This window comes from Syzygium oleosum, unplaced genomic scaffold (genome assembly GCF_021117445.2).
Source record: "Syzygium oleosum isolate NSW1041296 unplaced genomic scaffold, Sole_v2.1 Sole_v2.11, whole genome shotgun sequence".
NCBI lineage: Eukaryota > Viridiplantae > Streptophyta > Magnoliopsida > Myrtales > Myrtaceae > Syzygium > Syzygium oleosum.
Window position 1 is genome coordinate 2135009 of NW_026607495.1, and position 21348 is coordinate 2156356.

The following is a 21348-nucleotide window of genomic DNA, read 5'->3' on the forward strand; positions in this document are numbered from 1 at the left end:
GAAGATAAACGTTAACTTTTTTGTCACACTTGAGTTGCTCAATCGATGAGTCCAATTATATTATATTCATCTAAAACTAATGTGCTTTTTATTTAAGAATTTTTATAGTTAATAGGCTAATTAACAAGGAGGAGACAAGTTTATTAAACATATGTATATGACATATGAACAGTAGAATATATGTCATTTTCATTCCAGATAACTAAAATCTTGAAATTTAGAGCCAAGAGAGAAAAAAAAAAGCATTTAACAAGATGAAATTATAAATATTTCGTCTTTTGTGGGAATGGATAGCATTTTGGAAGCTAGTCTGGCATAAGCATTGAACATGTTTGGATGATTTGATGAATTTATGAAAAAACATAGTAAAGAATTTTCATTACATCAAGCAAGATTCCATCAATAGTCAGCTGTAAATAAATGTCTGTTCAGAACAAAACTTCTATTAGCACTGTAATTTCTTTCTGGTTTAACTTTTTGTTAGTAATTTGAACAGTTAATTTTATCACCTCAACACCTCTTTGTAAAGTTACAATGGCTAGGCCAGCCAAATGCAGCATTCATTCTTCTAAATCCAAAACTTTTTAGGGATCTCTTCGTGAAATAAATTGGTGATTAAGGATCCCTCACTTTTTATTGTAGTCTCCAACGATTCAATTGCAAATTATCAAGTTTCATATTTATCTTCTTGTTTCTACCACTATTTAGTAGCTTTCCACAATTAGATTTTGGAAGCAGCAATGTCCTGAAAAATTAGATTTTGGTGATTAAGAATTGAAAGTGAGTGTTGGCTGGCACATAATCACAACATGTTGGATGTTTGTTTGTAAAACAAACAAAACAATGCTTTTTCCTTTGTCCCACATAGGAAAGTTTTGGGTAAGTAGGCCATTTTATAACTGTGAGTGTCTTCTTACTCCTTAGAGTGAAGACAATGGAGTGTGTGCTAGTCCACACAATACCCGCGCGCGGGTGCGCGAATAATTGCGCGATTATTAGGCGCACTTACTTTGCACGCTTGCGCGGCCGCGGTTTAATTAGCTCTAATCCCTTTATTTTTTATTTTATTTCATAAGGTTATCTCCTTAATCTTTATTAGTTGAAAGGTTGTTTTTGTTTATTAAATAATTTTCGAAATTATGAAAATTTCGGAATTTTATTTATATATTTTTTATTTTATTTTATTCCGAATTTTACATGTGTCTTTTCAAGACAACTTTTGGAGATTATACTTATTCAGTTTTCAACATTTTCCGAAGGGTTGCATTTGTTCAGTTTGCAACTTCTTCCGAAGGAATATCTTTGTTAGCTTTGCAACTTTTCGTGAAGAGTTGCCTATGAAGACCGATTTCTATATATGTCAGTTTTTGGCAAGAAGAAAAAATCAATCAATTTTCAAGTCTTCTTTCGAAAAAACTACAGCCATCATTTTCAATTGTTTCCTAGAGAGATCCTGGAGAAATACTAGAATTGCTATTTAGTATTCTCATTTTGAGACTTTGTTGTATCCTGGAGGATTTTTGCCGGTGACCATTAGCAACAATTGTGGGGCAAATAAATCCTTAAGGAAAGTGATATCACGCCTCAAAGTCCGATTTGATTGCTCTTTGATTCGAAGCCATTCAACTTTTACAACACAACATACATTAGAAGGTAGATAGCCAACATATGTATGTTACATTATATGATGATATCGTATGATTTTCTAGGAAAAACGGTCGGAAAGGTAGAATAATGAGCGTCTACATATAACTTACGAAACACACGAGTTCGCATGAAGCAAACATAGATCAGAATCTTAAGAAACTTATAACCACTTTTAATACAAGCTAGACGCCCATCAATTACATTACTAATCGGTGTCATAACTCCTCATTGTTCAATGCCTTCCCAATATTTTCCATAAGTTTGCCATTCTCTTGGAGTAGTGCAAGAACCACCTAGTCTTCTTGTCAATGATCAAGTTCCCTAACACAACACCAATCAAAAACCCGACTCCAATGCCAATCAGCACACCTTTGCAATCCAAGTTGAACGGAGACTCTTCGCCATTGTCTTCCTCGAGCAATGATGGTGGTAATGATAAGTTTTCCCCAACCTTTGTGCAATTTTTTGGTAAAGGGCTTCCACACAACCCCTTATTCATGGCAAATGAACCAGTCCCGAATGTGTCAAACTGCCTTCCTCTCGGTATTGGGCCAGAGAGTCTATTGTGAGAGACATCAAAAGATGAAAGAAACGTAAGTTGGGCTAGTTGTTGAGGTATCTCTCCTGAGAGCTTATTTCGAGAAAGATCTAGAGACTCCAGTATTGTCAGGTTTGCTAAGGAAGGTGGGATGGAGCAGGTGAGAATGTTGTTTGAAAGGTTAAGCATGAGAAGTGACTTCAAATCTCCAATGAGATCGGGTATGCATCCTTCCAATTTGTTATTGGCGAGGTCAATTTCCATAAGGGCATATGGAACCTTCAAGTATTCCCTTTCTATGCCTTTATTCATCAGTTTCATTCCATAAGTCACAGCTTCCACCCAGGTGGAATCTTGCCAAATATCCATATATTCCAATCGATCTTGACCAACAATTACTTTCATGGCATGTAAACTCTGCAACAACTTGGAAGGAATTTCACCGTTGAAACTATTGTTGGAAAGGTCCATGATATGCAAATTGCTTAAATTAAACTGGCTTCGATATACTTCTATTGGACCATGGAACTTGTTGGATTTCAAGATAATAGCTTTCAGCTCTGTCAATTTCGATAGCCATAAAGGGAACCCATCGAGAATTTGATTGTAACCAAGGTTCAAATACTCTAGCATTGTACAATTTGCCAAAGATCTTGGGACAGTCCCTTGCAATCGATTCTCTGTGAGGTCAATAAACTTTAACGGACAACCTTTTGAATAAGCATTGGGAATTATGCCCTCAAGTTTATTTTTTCCAAGATTCAAAATTGACAGAGAATCCATATTTCCCAACATGAAGGAATATTGCCAGTCAGACTACTTATGGACAGATCAAGAATGGCAAGGGATCTTCCTCCACAAATAGATTGAATTCCTCCGAAGAGGATGTTGTCGGAGACATTGTAATAAGTTGCTGATGGAGGTGGACTAGGGAGTGTTGTTTTGAGAAAGTTAGAACTAATGTCAAGATAGGTCAATTGAGGTAGTAACAGATTGATCTGATTTTTTCCCCAACCAGTTAGAAAATTGTGAGAAAGATCAATATACATCAAGGAGTCTCTGCTACCATTCCACAGCCACGTAGGAATACTCCCTCCGAATTTGTTGTGTGAAAGACTTACCTTCTCTAATCCGCTAAGGTAGCCTAAAAACTTCGGGAACTCATGTAAGTTGCACGAATCTAAGTTTAACCAGGAAAGTTTTGGAAGAGTGGCATTGATCTCGGTCTTGCTGACAAAAGATATGTTGTTGGAGTCCAAACGTAATGTTTCCATGTTCTTGAGTTTGTGTAAATCCACATAGCCACTCAAATTATTCTGACTAAGATCCAGATATTCAATATCCTTGAGTTCCCATAATGAGTTTGGAATTTCACCTTGCAAATTGTTGGATGAAAGTTTAAGCACAACCAACCGGGTCAAGTTCTCAAATGAAGACGCAATCGGGCCACTGAACTGAGCATCTGCAAAATGTAAAGAAATAAGGACGCTTAGTTTGGCTAAACTATCGATTAAATCTCGAATTTTTTTTCTTTGCTTTTGTTTTGCTTCTTGTTAAAGAACTGCTTGTTGAACTATTTACCTGAAAGGTCGAAAAGGGTGAGTTTTGCCAAGTTGCCAAGCCAATGCCAAATATCACCACTGAAATTATTCGAATGGAGATCAAGAAATGCCAGCTGGGTAAGATTAGCAAAGGAATCGGGGATTGGACCCCGAAATTTATTTCGTGATGCATCCAGATAAGTAAGCTGAGAAAGATTACCCAGTGAAGCAGGAAGTAAACCCGAGAAAGGACAATTTCCAATAGATAATTCTTTCAAGAAAACAAGGTTTCCAATCGAAATAGGTATTTCCCCTGTAAAATTCGTGCCCCAAAGAGATAGTGATTTCAGGGGACTACCCCACTGTAGTGCTGGAATAAAACCAGAAAGGTTTCCATTAAAAACTTATGTCAAGGACTTCGAGGTTTGGTAACTGAAAGATGCTTACCGGAAATTCTCCATGCAATCCAGAATTTATAAATTTAAGTGACTTCAAAGAGGAGAAGTTTGCAAGCACACGAGGGAATGATGTCATGCTTATAATAGAGATCAAGTTCTCTAAGCATAGTTAAGTTATGAACAAAGTTGTCTATGTTGGGCATCTCAAGATCATACCCAAAAGACAAATCAAGAGAAATTAATTGTGAGAGACGTGAGATATATCAGAGGGGACTTTTCGCGAAAAGTCTGAACCAGAAAGATTAAGGTACTGTAACCTAGAAAGATTGCCGAAGCCGTATAGGATTGAGGAAGAGTTGAAGTCATCGAATGCGAGATTGAACGATTTCAAGTGGAGCAAGCGAAAGAGGCTTGAGTTGGAAGTTATGGCTGTTGGGATTTTGGAACCAAAATCCCATAGAATTGAATGAGAAGTGTGTGGGTGAAAGTGTCCCACATAGGGTAGAAGAGAGATGGGAGATGGGTTCAAATAGTTGAGCCTCACAAATGGGTTTGGGCCCCAAGGGGTACCCCACTTTTGTGGAAGAGAGAGGACCTAGGTCGGTCCACCTCCCGCGCGCGCGCCGCCGTCCGTCCGCCCGGCTCGGTTCGGTTCGGTTCCGGGTTTTTTATTTTTTAGTTTTCGAACAGACACGTTGTTTAGAAATTATTTATTTATTTATTTATTTTTGGACAAACAAACATGTCTGTTCGTGAGGTTCGGTTCGCCCGAACGAAAACCGAAGCCCTTCGCTACTATTCACGAAAACTCGCGACTCTTCATTTTTCGTCACTTGAATAAGACCGAACAGTTTAGTTCGGAATATAGATATCACTTCGTGGCATTCATTTTTTCAAGACACGCTCTACGCATATTCACTTCATCATTGTCATTTGGTGCGATTGTTCTGCAAAATTGCGTTCGTTGGAGTCCTCCGAATACGTACCGCTTCGGAGGAACGAGATCCGTTCTATCCTGGGAGACGATTGTCCAATATCCTCGGGTACTGATTGAGGGGCCAAATTCGTCTTAAGGACACGACGTTAATTCGTTGGGCTCGGATCAACATTCTGCTTATTTGGTTGTACTGCTTTCAGGTTAGTTTTTTCCTAACGTTTGATTTTAATTTCTGATATACGAACTTAGCCGACTACAATCTTAAGACGAATTTTGCTTCGGTTCTGTTCGTATATTCTTATGCGTTGTTCATATCAAATATCATATTGCCGTTTCTTTAATTCGAACTTTTGTATAGTTCGTATGTTCCTTGTCATATCGTATAGAATACGATTCTATTTGCACATTCTGTTCGTTAATGAATTTTTCGAATATTGTTCATATTAGAAATTTTCAATTCTGTTCGTGAATATGGTATGTGTTTATATTTCAGAAATGGCTTCGACTTCGGTTAATCCTGTTCCGAATCACGGAGAAAAGCCAGAAAAGTTCAATGGTACGGATTTCAAGAGATGGCAACAAAAGATGTTGTTCTATCTCACGACCTTGAACTTGGCTAGATTCCTCAATGAGGATGGTCCTAAATTGGACGTTGGAGAGACAAATAAAGAAAAGCTTGCTGCTGTGGACGCATGGAATCATTCTGACTTCCTGTGTCGCAACTATGTCCTCAACGGTCTGGACAATACTCTCTATAACGTATATAGTCCGCTAAAAACGGCTAAAGAGTTATGGGATAGTCTGGACAAGAAATACAAAACCGAAGATGCCGGATTGAAGAAATTCATTGTCGGTAAATTTCTGGACTTCAAGATGGTTGATTCAAAGACCGTCTTAAGTCAGGTTCAAGAGCTTCAAGTGATTATGCATGATATTCATGCTGAAGGAATGACTCTAAGTGAGACATTTCAAGTGGCTGCATTCATTGAAAAATTGCCACCATCCTGGAGAGATTTCAAGAATTATCTCAAACACAAGAGAAAGGAGTTGTCACTTGAAGACTTGATTGTTCGGTTGAGGATAGAGGAAGACAATAGAAATTCCGAAAAGAAAGTTGGCAGCAATTTGGCGGTCTCAAGGGTCAATGTTGTTGAAGAAGGATCAAAACCCAACAAGAAGAGAAAAATGACTAGCAAGTCTGGAGAGGGATTCACCCAAGGCCTGAAGAAGTTCGTTGGCAAGTGCTTCAACTGTGGCAAGTCTGGACATCGAGCCAAAGACTGCAGAGCCAAGAAAAGACAGAAAACTCAGGCTAATGTGGTGGAAGAAATTTCCAATGGTGTTGATGATATCAATCTAACTGCCATGATATCCGAGTGTAATATGGTGGGAAATCCCAAGGAGTGGTGGATTGATACTGGAGCAACTCGTCATATTTGCGCCAATAAATCAATGTTCTCATCTTACATGCCTATGGAAGGTGATGAAAAACTCTACATGGGTAATTCATCGACCTCTAAGGTTGAAGGTGTTGGAAAGGTTGCTCTAAAGATGACATCTGGGAAAGTTGTGACACTAAATAATGTGCTACATGTGCCAGACATACGCAAGAATTTAGTGTCCGGATCTCTTCTTAGCAAGAATGGCTTCAAGTTGGTTTTTGTATCCGATAAGTTTGTACTCTCCAAGAATGAGATGTATGTAGGAAAGGGTTACCTCAGTGACGGTCTTTTCAAGTTAAATGTAATGACTGTTGTACCCAATGTTGTTATGAATAAAGCTGTTTCTGCTTATGTGCTTGAGTCTCCTAATTTATGGCATGATAGATTAGGACACGTTAACTATAAGTCGATAAAGAAATTAATGAACATGGGATTATTGCCAAAATTCGAATGTTCTAGTGAGAAATGCCAAGTGTGTGTTGAATCTAAATTTTCTAAGCCTCCTTTTCATTCGTAGACAATAGAGTCTCGTAACCTTTAGATTTAATACACACGGATATATGCGATATGAAATCAATACCGTCAAGAGGTGGTAATAAGTATTTTATCACATTTATAGATGACTGCTCGAGGTATTGTTATGTTTATTTGCTTAGTAGCAAAGATGAGGCTGTGAATGCTTTTAGAATTTATAAGTCCGAAGTTGAAACTCAGTTGAATAAGAAAGTTAAAATGATAAGAAGTGACAGAGGAGGTGAATATGAATTTCCTTTTGAGGAAATTTGTACTGAGTTTGGTATCGTTCACCAAATGACTCCTCCTTATACGCCGCAATCTAATGGAGTGGCAGAAAGGAAAAACCGGTCTTTAAAGGAAACAATGAATGCATTGTTGAATAGTTCCGGTTTACCACAGAATTTGTGGGGGTAAGCTGTTTTGACGGCGAATTTTATTTTAAATAGAGTGCCCCACAGAAAAACACAACAAACTCCCTATGAGAAATGGAAAGGCAGATTGCCTAACTTGAATTATCTCAAAGTGTGGGGGTGTTTGGCTAAGGTTGCGGTTCCTAAGCCTAAAAAGGTTAAGATAGGGCCAAAGACTGTTGATTGTGTTTTTATCGGATATGCTCAGAATAGCAATGCATATCGTTTTCTTGTTCACAAGTCAGAGATCCCAGATATACATGTTAATACGATAATTGAATCAAGGGACGCTTCGTTCTTTGAAAATATATTTCCGTATAACATAGTATATGAGCCAATTGATAATAATAAGAGGTCTCGAGATACTATATCTAGAAATGATCCAATTGAGGATGAACCTAGACGTAGTAAAAGACAAAGGACTTCCACGTCTTTTGGACCTGATTTCTTCACGTATCTGTTAGAGAATGAGCCTCGGACATTCAAAGAAGCTGTGACTTCGCCAGAAGCCCCGTTCTGGAAAGAAGCTATCAATAGTGAAGTTGAATCCATCTTGTCAAACCATACATGGGAATTGGTTGACCTTCCTCCTGATAATAAACCACTACAATGTAAGTGGATTTTCAAGAGGAAAATGAAAGCGGATGGTGCTATTGATAAATATAAGGCTAGGCTTGTAGTAAAAGGATACAAGCAACGAGAAGGTCTTGATTATTTTGATACTTATTCACCTGTTACTAGAATTACATCCATAAGGATGCTAATTGCCATAGCAGCGGTGTATAAGCTTGAAATCCATCAAATGGATGTTAAGACGGCCTTCTTAAACGGGGATTTGGAAGAAGAAATATATTTGGAACAACCCGAAGGGTTCATTGTTCCAAGTCAAGAGAAGAAAGTATGTCGGCTTATCAAGTCACTCTATGGATTGAAACAAGCACCGAAACAATGGCATGCTAAATTCGACCAAGTCATGTTGTCGAATGGTTTCAAGATCAATGAGTGTGATAAATGTGTATATGTTAAGAACACTCATAATGGTTTTGCCATTTTGTGCTTATATGTAGATGACATGCTTATAATGGGCAGCGATAGTGAGGTTGTTAAGGCAACCAAACGCATGCTCACAAGTAAATTTGATATGAAAGATATGGGGGTTGCAGATGTTATTTTAGGAGTTAAAATCCATAAAACATATGGAGGATTAACTCTATCACAATCCCATTATATTGAGACGATTCTTGGAAAGTGCAAGAATCTAGATATTGTACCGGTAAAGACTCCTATAGATGTTAATTTACATCTTTCGAAGAATACTGGTGAAAGTAAGGCTCAAAATGAGTATGCTAGTATACTAGGCAGTTTAATGTATGTCATGAATGGTACTAGGCCGGACATAGCTTGTGCGGTTAGCAAGCTAAGTCGATTTACAGTTAGTCCAAATGAAAATCATTGGAAAGCAATGAAACGTTTATTGGGCTACTTAAAGCATACTCAAGATTATGCTTTGCATTACACAGAATATCCAGCGGTACTTGAAGGATACTGTGATGCAAATTGGATAACCGGCACTAAAGACACAAAATCGACAAGTGGATATGTATTCACACTTGGGGGAGCGGCAGTGTCTTGGAAATCATCCAAACAAACTTGTATTGCTAGATCCACTATGGAATCAGAATTTATTGCTTTGGATAAAGCCGGTGAAGAAGCAGAGTGGCTTCGAAATTTCTTGGAAGATATTCCTAATTGGCCTAAACCAGTGCCCACTGTATGTATACATTGTGACAGTCAAGCGGCAATAGGAAGAGCAAGGAATGTCATGTATAACGGTAAGTCTCGACACATACGTCGAAGACATGACACAGTAAGACAACTTCTCTCTAGTGGAATTATCACCATTGACTATGTGAAGTCAAAAGATAATATTGCGGATCCATTGACAAAAGGCCTAACTGGAGAGATGGTTGCAAAAACATCAAGGGGAATGGGTTTAAGGCCTATAAACAAGTCATCATAGCGGAAACCCTACCTAGTTGACTGGAGATCCCAAGATCTAGGTTCAAAGGGACAACTAAGTTATGAAGACAGTGTAGAGTACTGTTAAATTTTTTACTCATTCCCTGATGAAGACAGTACTAATATGTGAAGGTTAAGCAAAAGCTTTTAATGATTCTGAATTGAGTATGTGATATACTATATGTTCAGAAATCACCTATGTGAGTGTGAAGTGAGGGCCGCTTCTGTGAGAATTGAAAAGGCCGAATTCTCTAAAACACTCATGAGACCAGGCGGTGTTCATGGCCAAAACGAACACAACAGTGAGAACCAATTTTGTTCGAGAAACAGTTGTATGATTTCTATTGTCTAGGCTTACACCAAAGGTCGACAGTTCAAAGACATCAAGTCTACTGATTGACTGAGTAAGTCCGATAGGTTTCACTAAGGAAAGTTCAAGGTCTCAGACTACTTATCCTGATGCAACGTTTTCTCATGGAATAATCGCACATTGCATCTCATGCATACACAAAGAGTCATGATATCTGAACTTCTCATTCATGTGGGGGATTGTTGGGATTTTGGAACCAAAATCCCATAGAATTGAATGAGAAGTGTGTGGGTGAAAGTGTCCCACATAGGGTAGAAGAGAGATGGGAGATGGGTTCAAATAGTTGAGCCTCACAAATGGGTTTGGGCCCCAAGGGGTACCCCACTTTTGTGGAAGAGAGAGGACCTAGGTCGGTCCACCTCCCGCGCGCGCGCCGCCGCTGCCGCCGTCCGTCCGGCCGGCTCGGCTCGGTTCGGTTCCGGGTCCACTCTCTATCGGTTTTTTATTTTTTAGTTTTCGAACAGACACGTTGTTTAGAAATTATTTATTTATTTATTTATTTTTGGACAAACAAACATGTCTGTTCGTGAGGTTCGGTTCGCCCGAACGAAAACCGAAGCCCTTCGCTACTATTCACGAAAACTCGCGACTCTTCATTTTTCGTCACTTGAATAAGACCGAACAGTTTAGTTCGGAATATAGATATCACTTCGTGGCATTCATTTTTTCAAGACACACTCTACGCATATTCACTTCATCATTGTCATTTGGTGCGATTGTTCTGCAAAATTGCGTTCGTTGGAGTCCTCCGAATACGTACCGCTTCGGAGGAACGAGATCCGTTCTATCCTGGGAGACGATTGTCCAATATCCTCGGGTACTGATTGAGGGGCCAAATTCGTCTTAAGGACACGACGTTAATTCGTTGGGCTCGGATCAACATTCTGCTTATTTGGTTCTACTGCTTTCAGGTTAGTTTTTTCCTAACGTTTGATTTTAATTTCTGATATACGAACTTAGCCGACTACAATGGCACCGTAGAAGCTGCCACTAAGATCAAGGCCCGTCACATGACCGGTGGCCTCGTGGCACTCCACGCCATCCCACGAGCAGCAGTCTCCATGCACATCCGGCAACCATGATTCGGCCTTCGGATAAACGCAAGGGAAATCCGCTCTGATGGTTGGGAAACTTCTCTTGAATTCTATCAAGGCAGAGCACTCATCTGCAAGACCTAGGGAATCAGCACAGGAAGTAAGAAACGCAGCGAGGAGGAAGACGATCCAAGTACAAAACATGTAGGACAACGAGGGTGCCATGTTCTTGTTTGTTGTTTCTCTGCTTTTTGGTCGAGCTGGTCTCCAGCGGAGAAGCTTTTTATAAGACAGCGATGATCAATCCGATCGTGGAAATTTCATGCTGCTTCGGCCATCCATGCACTATTAGTCGTCGGTCTGAAAAGACACTTGGGGTTTGAATTGAAGAAACAGTCGCTCCGGCAAATTAACTAGCCCGTAGACCCGTCGCCATGCACGGACTAAGTCCTCCAGATCTGTGTTGATAGAGATAACTATTTATTGTCCGTTGATGAACTGACACAACCACATCAACTTACTCGTGCATTTATAGTCTTCCCAACCACCTCAAGGAAACGAAACATCAGGGAAGAAGAAGAAGAAGAAGGGGGAGGAGGAATAAATGCATTGGAAGTGCTAAATCTCATGATCAAAGTACAAAAAGTTTTAAAAAGTACAATTAACTCTTAAAATTTGTCGAGTTGGTGCAGCAATCGAGGTTGGGTTGTGACTTCTTTGTATTAAAGAAGTTTTCTACCTTAATGTTAATATAATAACTTATTATTACTATACAAACACGTTAATTAAAATAGTAATACATAAATCAAACAAGAGCTTGAGACGGTAAATAACGAAGGAAATATAAAGGTCAAAATGTCACGTTAGCTATTTTATTGTATAAGTTGCCTAATATGATTAATTTTATATTAACATCAGAATCTTATAATTTGAATCCTTTAATTTGAAGTTTCTCTTTATATGCCTTATGTTAATATATCATCTATAAATACTGAAAAATTATAGAATAATCCGTGCAAAGCACGGGTTACATCTAGTTCCAGACCAGAATGAATGACATATATGTAGCCTAATACATAAGATTCAAAGAGCATTTTACAGCATCCTTGAGGACTCATTCGGACCTGGTTATTACAAAATCTTCCAAAACGATCACGCGAAATTACTTCATTAAGCCCGAAAAAGATAACGAGAAATTATACTGCAAGACGGAATCGGCAGTGAGGAGGACCCCTTTTAAATTGAAGGGTTTTGCTTCTTCAGCTTATTAAATCAGAGTAAAGTAAAAAAAAAAAACTACATAAAATGGAAATGAGATCAAATGTTTATGCTCTCTGCCTAAGTAACATGAATAAATAAAACCACAACTTGCACGACCTCAGAAGCTGGCACTCCACAAGGCATCCTCGTCCTCTCCACAAAGCTCGTGAATTTCCTTCAGTCTCTCCACAGACCTGCATATCCCGCTGCATCTCCAATCGAACGACGCCGCGCAGGTCGACCCGGCTATCACCTTCCACTCGCAATCTGAAACGAAATCGCCGGCACCCGAAAAAAAAAATTGTTATTATCGACAAGTGACGAACTTAGCCGATAAAGGTCCGGCTTTTTTTCTTTATCTGATATGATTATTCGAGTTTGGTTAATTACCTGGTGGAGTGCTGCAGCAGAGCCGACGGTCGTCGACGTGCTCGACATCTAAGCCGATGATCCAAGACCCGAGTGAAACGTCCTCGTTTGCATACTTGTGCAACACATCACTACGAGAATAATTTCAAAAAAGAAATTAATTTCGGTCATTTTTTTCCGAAAAACAGACTAATTAGAAAATTCTAAATATTGTTGAAATGGCAAACTTACTGATTTGTGGATATATAAGAAGCCAAATCGTTTGAAATTGCATATAATTGTCCGGTCGCATGACGAAAATAATTGTTGCCCACGTCGCCAAACTTCCAAAACTCTGGTTCGTGATATTTCACTCCTCTGTTCCCACAAAAAAAAGAAAGTGTTTGAATTTAGAAATTTCAGTAGGAAATTAAATTAACAAATAGAACATGTATTTCAATGAACTTACTTTCGAAAAAGAACAGGGCCCGACTTCATGCAACCAACGTAAATACGAGGTTTGAATCGATGTCCTGCTAGGATCATGCCAAGTGTTGCTGTACGAAATGCGAGGCAAGTTAAGTCGGGTGCTATATCGAAAGGGTGAACAACCAGGTCAGTTCAATCCGATAACAGAATCGAACCGAACCGACCTTACCTAGCCAGTCCACAAACGGACAGACTCGGTTCTTGGCCTTGAACCGATCAAAGCTGGTTCCCAGGTAGAATCGGTTTTGAACCGGTTTCTAGGCTGGTTCTACCCTAGAACCAATTCTAAATCAAACCCTACAAGTCTCTTAATTGGAGACTACTGCAAAAATAATGAGGTCGAGCAATTCGACATAAGCAGGTCATTTTTATGTCATAATTAAGAATTTTTGGAAAATAATGCATGTGGTAGAGCAATTAAATTAAAAAATGAAACATAAAAGAAAAGGTAAGCGGGTTCCATTGTCCACCGATTCGATTCTCGATTCTAAAAATTAGAAACCACCTCTAATTGGGTAGGTTTCAAGTTCTCGACCTAAAATCGATCACCCCGAATAGTAGACGATGGAAACATTAAGTGCGTCGTATCTAGAATAGGAAAGTCCACGGATAATTAATGAAGCCAATTTCATTGTAACAAAGACTTATTGATCGTATCTAGAATAGAAAAGTCCACAGAAAATTAATGAAGCCAATTTCATTGTAATAAAGACTTATTGATTGTTATTTTTCCACCTCTTTTTTTCTATATATAAGATTTTATTTTTTTTGGTAAGGTGAAGATTTTTATTTGCACGAAAATCAAAACCTATGGATTATTTTCCAATTCAAGAATAATTAGTTGTGAGTGATTTTATTTACCTAAGTTGACATGAACATCGTCATCCACCTTGATGTAGAACTCGGCATCCCACAACGAGACGGCAGTGGCAAAGTATTTTTTTGTCTTGGCCGATAATTCTAGGTAGGCCTCAACATGATCCTGCTCGAATAAATATTGTAATAATCAAGAGATAAAACTAAATTAATCAAAAATGAGCAAATAAATAATAATTATCATTATTTGGAGATTAATTTTTTTTTAATTAGAATCGAAATGGGAAGAAGAGTTGTGTAATACCAGTCTCAAAAGGTCATTATAAAGCTTTTCTTCCTCGTCAAGAGATTCATCCAAAGCACCACCGGGTTTCATACTAATAACCAAAATAAAATTAATTAGGGATAAATAAATAAAAAATGTATCATTAATATTACATCTATTAAGGACAGAAAATATACCACTAATTGAAAAAAAAATCATACAATTAATATACCACTAAACCTGGTTTCAGACTAATAACCCGAAAAAGAATTAATTATGTTTCCGATCGATATTTGTTTTTATAATTTATATTTGCGTATGCTTCATAGTTTATGTTAGTATATTTAAATATTAGACCATGTATTCATTTAATAGCTTAAGTTTTTAGAACAGTTGACAGCGGTCCTATCAATTGCTTCCCCAATTACATATTTTAACATTTAGGCTTGGGCCAAAATCCTCAAACTTAATTACCATTGGACGGACATAAATTGATATCATTAATTAAGGATGCTAATAGGAAAGAACGACGCTTAGCCATAGCAATTTGCCGAAAAATTCTAACAAAGCCTACAAGGATGAAATGCGAATCAGTCTAACTATTCATAAGCTACTCGAATTTGGCTATTATGGTACTTGAGTTCAGCTAAATTATTTTTGAGTTCAAGTAGCTCGATTGATATAGAGATCGAGAAGTAGGAAACTCAAGTAAATTCTTACGACCACGTGAAAGTTATATGTTTTTTTTATTAATTCAGAATTATTAACAAATGAATTATATTTTACGGATTTTCATTTTCATTGTACTTTTGAAACTTTAGGTGAAGCTCGATTTTGAGATCAAACTAACTCTTTAATAATCGAGTCGAGACGGGTTGAGTACAAACTTTTTGTTAGAAGATATCCTACCATACTTTTGCATACTCATTGTGAGGGCTATAAATAGAGAAATACATTGTTAACTTAACAACATCCAATTTATGATATATCCATTTTATTTTTGTAAATTCTTATTTCAATGTATGCAAATTACTAAAAAAATATGAATAATAAATTTAGTTATTCTTTGCTAAATTGAGAACAAGAATGTCACCTGCGACCAATTACAAAGCGGATGACTATACCCTTCTCTTTTTCCAACTTCTCTCTCTTCTCTCCTGCCATTGTTAATATGTATCATCCAAATGAAGCAATTTATCGAATTGAACATAACACAAATATACGAAAATTACCGCGAAAAATCAATCTGCAAATTTACCTTGTGGCATCCACGTTTCGCGAATCGAATCTCTTCGCCTTCTCGTACTGAACGCGGTATTTATTCCGATGACCATGAAATATTTATCGGCTTTCGCCGAATTCGCCGACTTTGGAGATCCATCCGACACGGTCTCTTGTTTTGCCCTCGCCGTCGCCAATTTCTTCTCCAACTCCGCGATGGTCTGATCTATCATCCTGTGATTGATGAAATAGTTCATATATATGAAAAAATATCGAAAATTGAATGCACAATTTTCCAAAAAAAAAAAGTACACAAAAGGACGATAAACTAAGCTATAATTAACCACCCGCCTGGGTGGCGCTGCTGGAAAGGGCACTCTTCCTCTAGCAAAAGGTTGAATGTTCAAATCCCGGGCGCCGCAGGGTGACTTAACCGGTGCACGTGTGTGGTGGCTAGCACGTGTCGCCCCCAGGGTTTACCTCCCGGCTGTCGGCCGTGCGGGGGTTCCCTGGGTTACCAAAAAAAAAAAAAACTAAGCTATAATTAACTTACATGTTTGATTGCTTGCTGATCATCAATGCGTCCGTTCGGCTGCCATTGTTTAGATGATCTGTGACCTTTCTTGTGCACAAGAAATTGAAAAATTCATTACACGAACATGTTTTGGAAATTAAATTGACATTAAAAATCCGCTAATATATCTCTCTCTAATATAGAATAAACCCGAAGTATTTTTTCAACACCAAATTTTTACTCGGAGATTATGTAAAATATCGTGCATAATAATAGACCAGCGATAGCTACATATTACCAAATAATGGAAAAAATGATAATTTGGAGGTCTCCTTTTTAAATTTCAAGACTCAACATTACCCAGGTCACAATTTTTCCCTTTTTAAATTATTTTTCTCTTTTTTTTTGGCATAATTTAAACTGCGATTATTAAATATAGATAAACTCACAGAATTCTTATTGCAGCCTTTACAGACCTTTGGTTGAGGCTTTTGCTCAGCCAAGGCTGTCCTTACATTGCCTTTACTTGAATGCATCATCCACATTCTAGCACAAATTGTCTTGATGAGTTAGCATTTTTCAAGAGATGGAAAAAATTTATACTCATTCATAGCATGTAAGAAGAAATAGAGACATCGAATTTAATTTATTTTCGACGATAAGCAATATTTACAATATAGAAAAATCTCCATATATATATCAAATTAAATTGCCCACGAACTCTTTTTCCTATAACAGTGCTTCAGTAGCTTCAACAATCAGTTCCTAAATTTATCCCTTACTCTTTGGGAAAGTTCGTATGAACAATTACCGTGCGAGAAATGAAGAATATATTTCGAGGCGATGCACCTCTCATGTTCGCATCCGTGTATCTTTAAATTATTTAACGAAAAGAAAATCGTCGCCTCGACAAATTAGCACAATTCTTCTTAAATTTTATTTTCGAGAAAATATTTTTCCTCAAAAAAGGAAAGAAAATACCTGTTGGTGATGGACATTCCAACGAGAAAACTGACTAGGCAAAGGAAGAACACCCAATTCCTTGTGGTCACCCCCTTGGAATTAGCTGAATCCCCCAATCCTCTGCTCTTCATCGACATTTTTTAATTATTTTTTTATTTTTTCTCCCTTTTTTAGCTCCTCTCTTAATTATCAAATTTTCAATTTCATCCTCAAATGAAATTCGAAAGGGAGGAATAGAGGAACAAAAAAGAGAAAAAAAAAACCCTAAAAATCTCTTGAAAATGGGAAATTTTAGAAGCCAGTGTTCTTCCTTGAGATGTAAAGAAGAAGACCCTCGAACCGGTTCTCAGGCGTTGAAAGTTTGTGCTTTTAATGGGACATTGATGAGCAATTTTTTTTTTTTATAATTTCCCCCTTTGTTTTTTTGCTGCGTTATGTTGCATGGCAATTAGTCTACTTGAAACTTGGCAAGTATAGGTTCATTAATCTTCAATTGCATCTCACTTGACCAGATCATCTCGAGTCTAGATCACTTTTTAACTATTAAATAGATCATTAGTTTCGCGTAACAAAAACAAAATTTATCCCTTATTGCGCGAGAAATTATGCTATTAGGCTTTCATCGAAATGGTACGATCATATGTATTTTGTTACGCGAAACTAATGGTCTATTTAATAGTTAAAAAAGTGATCTAGACAAAGATGATTTGGTCAACGTACATGGCCGTTTAGTATAGATATAACCCTGATGATCGAAATGGTAAGATTGATATGATTATATCTATTTTATTCTTTATATGATAATGATCGTTTATCCGTGGTCACAAATAAGCCTTGATTCTTTTACTAAATGGAGAACGTCCATTTAGTACACGGCCATATTTTCGACCATCCAACATAGGAAATTTAGGAGATAAAAGAAAATATCGCCCTTTGATAAATTGGATGATAATGAGATGTATCCGATACTTGTTAATCCAGATTTGGCAATTAATGTAATTTAATGTAAGTTGTCTTTAGTAGCTGAACAATTCAAGTAACGCATACATAAATTTCATTTTCACGTTTTACTGAATGGAGTTTATTTAAGTTGTTTAGAGTTGAAGACGTTTTTTGCTTTCTTTTTAAGGTGGCGATAATTACGTATGAATTTCACATGAAAATTGCAAAGTTTTATAGAAAAAGTTAGTGAAAAATTTACATAAGATTCGTTTGGGACCACCCTTGATGGTGCAATAGATATTTTCCATATGCGGTTGTGAAAGGTGTTCTTGGCCTCATTTGATTCACCTTGAAATTGGATTATTCGATGAATATAAATCGTATTAGCATGATTTATAGAAACATTCTTGGAAATGGATCTTGCAAACATGAAATTCTTTTAGAATTGTTCTCATTCCTTGAGTACATTAATCTCAAAATGGACCAAGCAAGGCCTAATTGTTAAAAAACAAGGCTGCCAAAAAAGGACAATCGAGCATTGTTTTGTTTCCTAAAAATCAAACTATGGTTCGTCGAGGGACAGATCCTTATTGAGTTGTAACAGGTCGTAACTCCTAACATTTTTCCGAAACTCCTATAAAAACTATTGTAACATACGAAAACTTAAAGATTTTACAATTGAAGGGTGAGATTTACTCTTTCTTTCTTTTTTTGTCTGACAACGATCGAGAGTTGAGGATCCGTTCCCTAAGGATCTTTAGAAATTGGTTGAACTACTATAAGTTTCTAAAGTGAAAAGAAGTATCCTGAAAAGCATTGACAAACTCTTACATTGTCTCTAGAGTTAGATCTCTAGATCGTCGCTTGGTTAATCTTTTTTTGTTTTTCTAATCAGATAAAGCTATATGCATCTGCTCCTCAGGGCCACCAAGCTAGAGGTAACACATAGATTTGTGTGCAGTCCTAACTTCTCTATCGATCATACTTCTCGTCATGACATCTGGAGATGCAAAGTGTACGTAAGTCTAATTCGCCGTTCTCTCTCAATAAAGGGGTTCATCGGAGTGAACTTTCGATCGGGTCTCATGTTGTAGTATGTGAAAAGCATCATGAGCAAGTTCCTATGGATGATTGCTTCATTGGTGGTGACCTCATAACTGCAAGCTCTTCTGAACCAACCATGCTTGATTTGATCAGCATTTGTTGAGTACTATATGTTGAAGGAGAAGCAATCTGCACTACAACACTACTTGTGCACACAGAGTATCACCACAGATGCAAAGTCTCTAGCTAGATTAGAAACTGAGGGCTAAATAATGCTCGACCAAATGTTTACGACTTGATGAGATACGAGTAAAGTAATATGTAATTTCATTGCTCTTCTACTCCAAGAGAGAGAATTTATATCCTCATTTTTGCAGAGTTTATACGAAAATTCGAGAATTTTAACAAAAATCGATCTTTTTTTATCTGCAAATTCTGGACCAGCCCATATCTGAATGAATGTAGAAGAGGGTCTTTGTCTTAACATGCTTGAACATACCTACACAAATAAGAGCACAAGCTGGGTCGCTTAAGGACCCAAGTGAATCTTTTGTTATCGCTTTAGGTTAGAGCATTGGCACCAGCAACGATCTCCAATATTTCACCAGTGATCTTGGCTTGGCGTCGTCTGTTGTACACAATGGAGAGTGTCTTCTTCAGTTCCGAAGCATTGTCGGTGGCATTGCTCATGGCGCTCATCCTAGCGGCGAGCTCGCTGGCGAGAGATTCCTGAAGCGCCCTCAGGATCTGGCTGTTGAGGTACAGAGGCAACAAGGCATCGAGAATCTGAACAGGGTCTTGCTCGAACTGCAAGATCGGCGAGAAATCGACCGTCGCCGTCCTGACCATGTCTCTCTCCAAGGTCAACTTGCCTTCCCTGGTAGTCAGCCTGAAGAACTCATCCTCTGCCGCGTCCACACAGTTCCCGTTCAAGTCGCAGATCTCACCCTTCGGCGAGAGAGGCAGCAGGGTGTGGATAACCGGGTCGGATTTCACCAGGGACACGAACTTGGTGTAGAGGAGCTCCACTTTATCGACTTCCTCACTGACGAATAGCGAGAACACATCGTCGGCGATGGTCTGAGCTTCCTTCGCAGTCGGCAGCGAACCGCCCTCGAGGAACTTGTCAACAGGAATGTAAGGCCTCCTTAGGAAATAGGAATTGCCCTTTTTGCCAACGCTGATCACAGTGTAGTCAAGGCCGAGACCCTTGAGCTCAGCGATCCTTGCCTCGGCCTTCTTAATGAGGTAGTTGTTGAAACCGCCGCAGAGGCCCCGATCGCCGGTGACAACCACCAGGGCGACCTTCTTGACAGGCCTCACGCTGGTGAGCGGCACATCGATGTCCTCAGTCTGGAGCTGCTCATTGATGTTGTAGAGAACTTCGACCAGCGTCTCCGAGAAGGGTCTTCCATTGACAACTGCTTCCTGGGCTCTCCTGACCTTGGCAGCCGCCACGAGCTTCATGGCCTCAGTGATCTTCTGGGTGTTCTTGACTGAGTCGATGCGCTCCCGGAGCTCTCGGAGATTGCACTGAATCGGGGCCACCAAGTTGGCTCTAGGTGGATTTCCAGAGGAAGGGAGCTGGAAAATTGAGCCGACAGAGGAGCGGAAGGAGAGCGAGGAAGCCTCGGAAATAGAAGGCTTCGAGGACACCCACATTGTCAGATTGGAGGAAGACATGTTCTTGACAAAGTTTTGCAGGTGAGGAGAAGGGAGTTTGGTAATGTGGGTATGAGTTCTTTTTAGATGTATCCCTTCTTTTTTCTGGTCAAAGGCTTATCTTCAATGTGTCCAATTTTAGTGTTTCTGGTTAATGGAGGAAGAGAGAATGGGTGGAGGGAGAGCGAGAGAGCGGATGAGGTTTTGGGATAAGGTTTTTGACTCGTGTGAGATTGCATGGGGAGTGCAATTTGCTGCATTTCCTACCACCAATTCCTTGTGGGGTCCAATTGAATCTTTTGAGTGGTGGCTGATTTGTTTGTTTTAGCTATTTATTTTGGTCATGAAAAAGAAGTAGCTAGATTTTATGTTTGGACAGATCCAATGATTCCAGAGCAGTAAAGGGCATATGCGGCTAAACGACTGAGATTCTCTGGAGCAAAGTGAAAAGGGTGAATTATGCAGGATTACATTCACCTACCTGAAATAACAGGGAAAACATACTCCCTCCCAGGAGTAGCTTCTTTTCCTTCACGAGACAAATCCAAGTTCATGTTTAAGCTCCGTCCTTTGCTCTACATAAGTCTAATTCCCGAACCGTCGAACCATATGAAGCTAGACCTGAATCAAGTGCATTATAAAAGAAAACATAAGCTGGTCAGGTGCAAACCCCACATCTTATTTGCAGGTCCTCCAGAATTCATAGCAAGGGAGTTCATAACATCTACGAAATACAAGAACTGAATGGACCCAAGTCTCGTTCGCCGGTTCAAGAGCTTCTGCAGTTACGACACTGTTCCCTCTTATGACCTGGAGGATCAGAGGTGAGATTGTCAGTGTTGATGTGATGGCAAGTGAGGATCAAAATGCAGAACACGCGAAGTAGCTCCATGAGCGTCAAGGATATTGAGCTAATGTGCACTATACGCGGGGAGCACGGACAGCTCGTTCACCCTGATAAAATCTCATAAG

General features: G+C 38.7%; 4 protein-coding genes across 4 annotated transcripts; all 4 read right to left on the reverse strand.

Moving 5' to 3' along the window:
* Positions 1–1698: 1698 nt before the first annotated feature.
* On the reverse strand, positions 1699–11077 carry LOC130134547 (receptor-like protein 33). The gene is made up of 3 exons (XM_056316146.1): positions 10795–11077; positions 3767–4129; positions 1699–3647 (listed from the first exon to the last, which is right to left on the reverse strand). Exons 1-3 carry the CDS (start codon positions 11075–11077, stop codon positions 2947–2949), a joined length of 1347 nt encoding a protein of 448 aa, XP_056172121.1. The 3' UTR covers positions 1699–2946.
* LOC115688065 (receptor-like protein 9DC3) lies at positions 1880–2818 on the reverse strand. The gene has a single exon (XM_030613798.2). The coding sequence runs from the start codon at positions 2816–2818 to the stop codon at positions 1880–1882; it is 939 nt and encodes a 312-aa protein (XP_030469658.2).
* Positions 11078–12230: 1153 nt separating the features above from the next.
* LOC115688066 (probable beta-1,3-galactosyltransferase 2) lies at positions 12231–15484 on the reverse strand. Its single transcript, XM_030613799.1, has 8 exons — positions 15289–15484; positions 15124–15187; positions 14070–14142; positions 13811–13931; positions 12930–13017; positions 12713–12838; positions 12503–12612; positions 12231–12379 (listed from the first exon to the last, which is right to left on the reverse strand). The coding sequence occupies exons 1-8, from the start codon at positions 15482–15484 to the stop codon at positions 12231–12233; spliced, it is 927 nt and encodes a 308-aa protein (XP_030469659.1).
* A 3534-nt stretch (positions 15485–19018) lies between these two features.
* Positions 19019–20572, reverse strand: LOC115688116 (ATP synthase gamma chain, chloroplastic). Its single transcript, XM_030613859.2, has one exon. The coding sequence runs from the start codon at positions 20395–20397 to the stop codon at positions 19276–19278; it is 1122 nt and encodes a 373-aa protein (XP_030469719.1). The 5' UTR covers positions 20398–20572; the 3' UTR covers positions 19019–19275.
* Positions 20573–21348: the final 776 nt, after the last annotated feature.

What these genes read in the sequence shown, in the direction of transcription:
- LOC115688065 (XM_030613798.2), bottom strand. Translation starts at nt 2,818, where the DNA reads ATGCTAGAGTATTTGAACCTTGGTTACAATCAAATTCTCGATGGGTTC.
- LOC130134547 (XM_056316146.1), bottom strand. Translation starts at nt 11,077, where the DNA reads ATGGCACCCTCGTTGTCCTACATGTTTTGTACTTGGATCGTCTTCCTC. An exon ending in TCTTAGTGGCAGCTTCTACG is followed by an intron (nt 4,130 to 10,794) that starts GTGCCATTGTAG and finishes CCTTGACATAAG; the next exon opens with TTTTTAATGGAAACCTTTCT. An exon ending in CACCCTTTTCGACCTTTCAG is followed by an intron (nt 3,648 to 3,766) that starts GTAAATAGTTCA and finishes TACATTTTGCAG; the next exon opens with ATGCTCAGTTCAGTGGCCCG.
- LOC115688116 (XM_030613859.2), bottom strand. Translation starts at nt 20,397, where the DNA reads ATGTCTTCCTCCAATCTGACAATGTGGGTGTCCTCGAAGCCTTCTATT.
- LOC115688066 (XM_030613799.1), bottom strand. Translation starts at nt 15,484, where the DNA reads ATGATAGATCAGACCATCGCGGAGTTGGAGAAGAAATTGGCGACGGCG. An exon ending in CGATGTTCATGTCAACTTAG is followed by an intron (nt 13,018 to 13,810) that starts GTAAATAAAATC and finishes CATTTCGTACAG; the next exon opens with CAACACTTGGCATGATCCTA. An exon ending in GGCCCTGTTCTTTTTCGAAA is followed by an intron (nt 12,839 to 12,929) that starts GTAAGTTCATTG and finishes TTGTGGGAACAG; the next exon opens with AGGAGTGAAATATCACGAAC.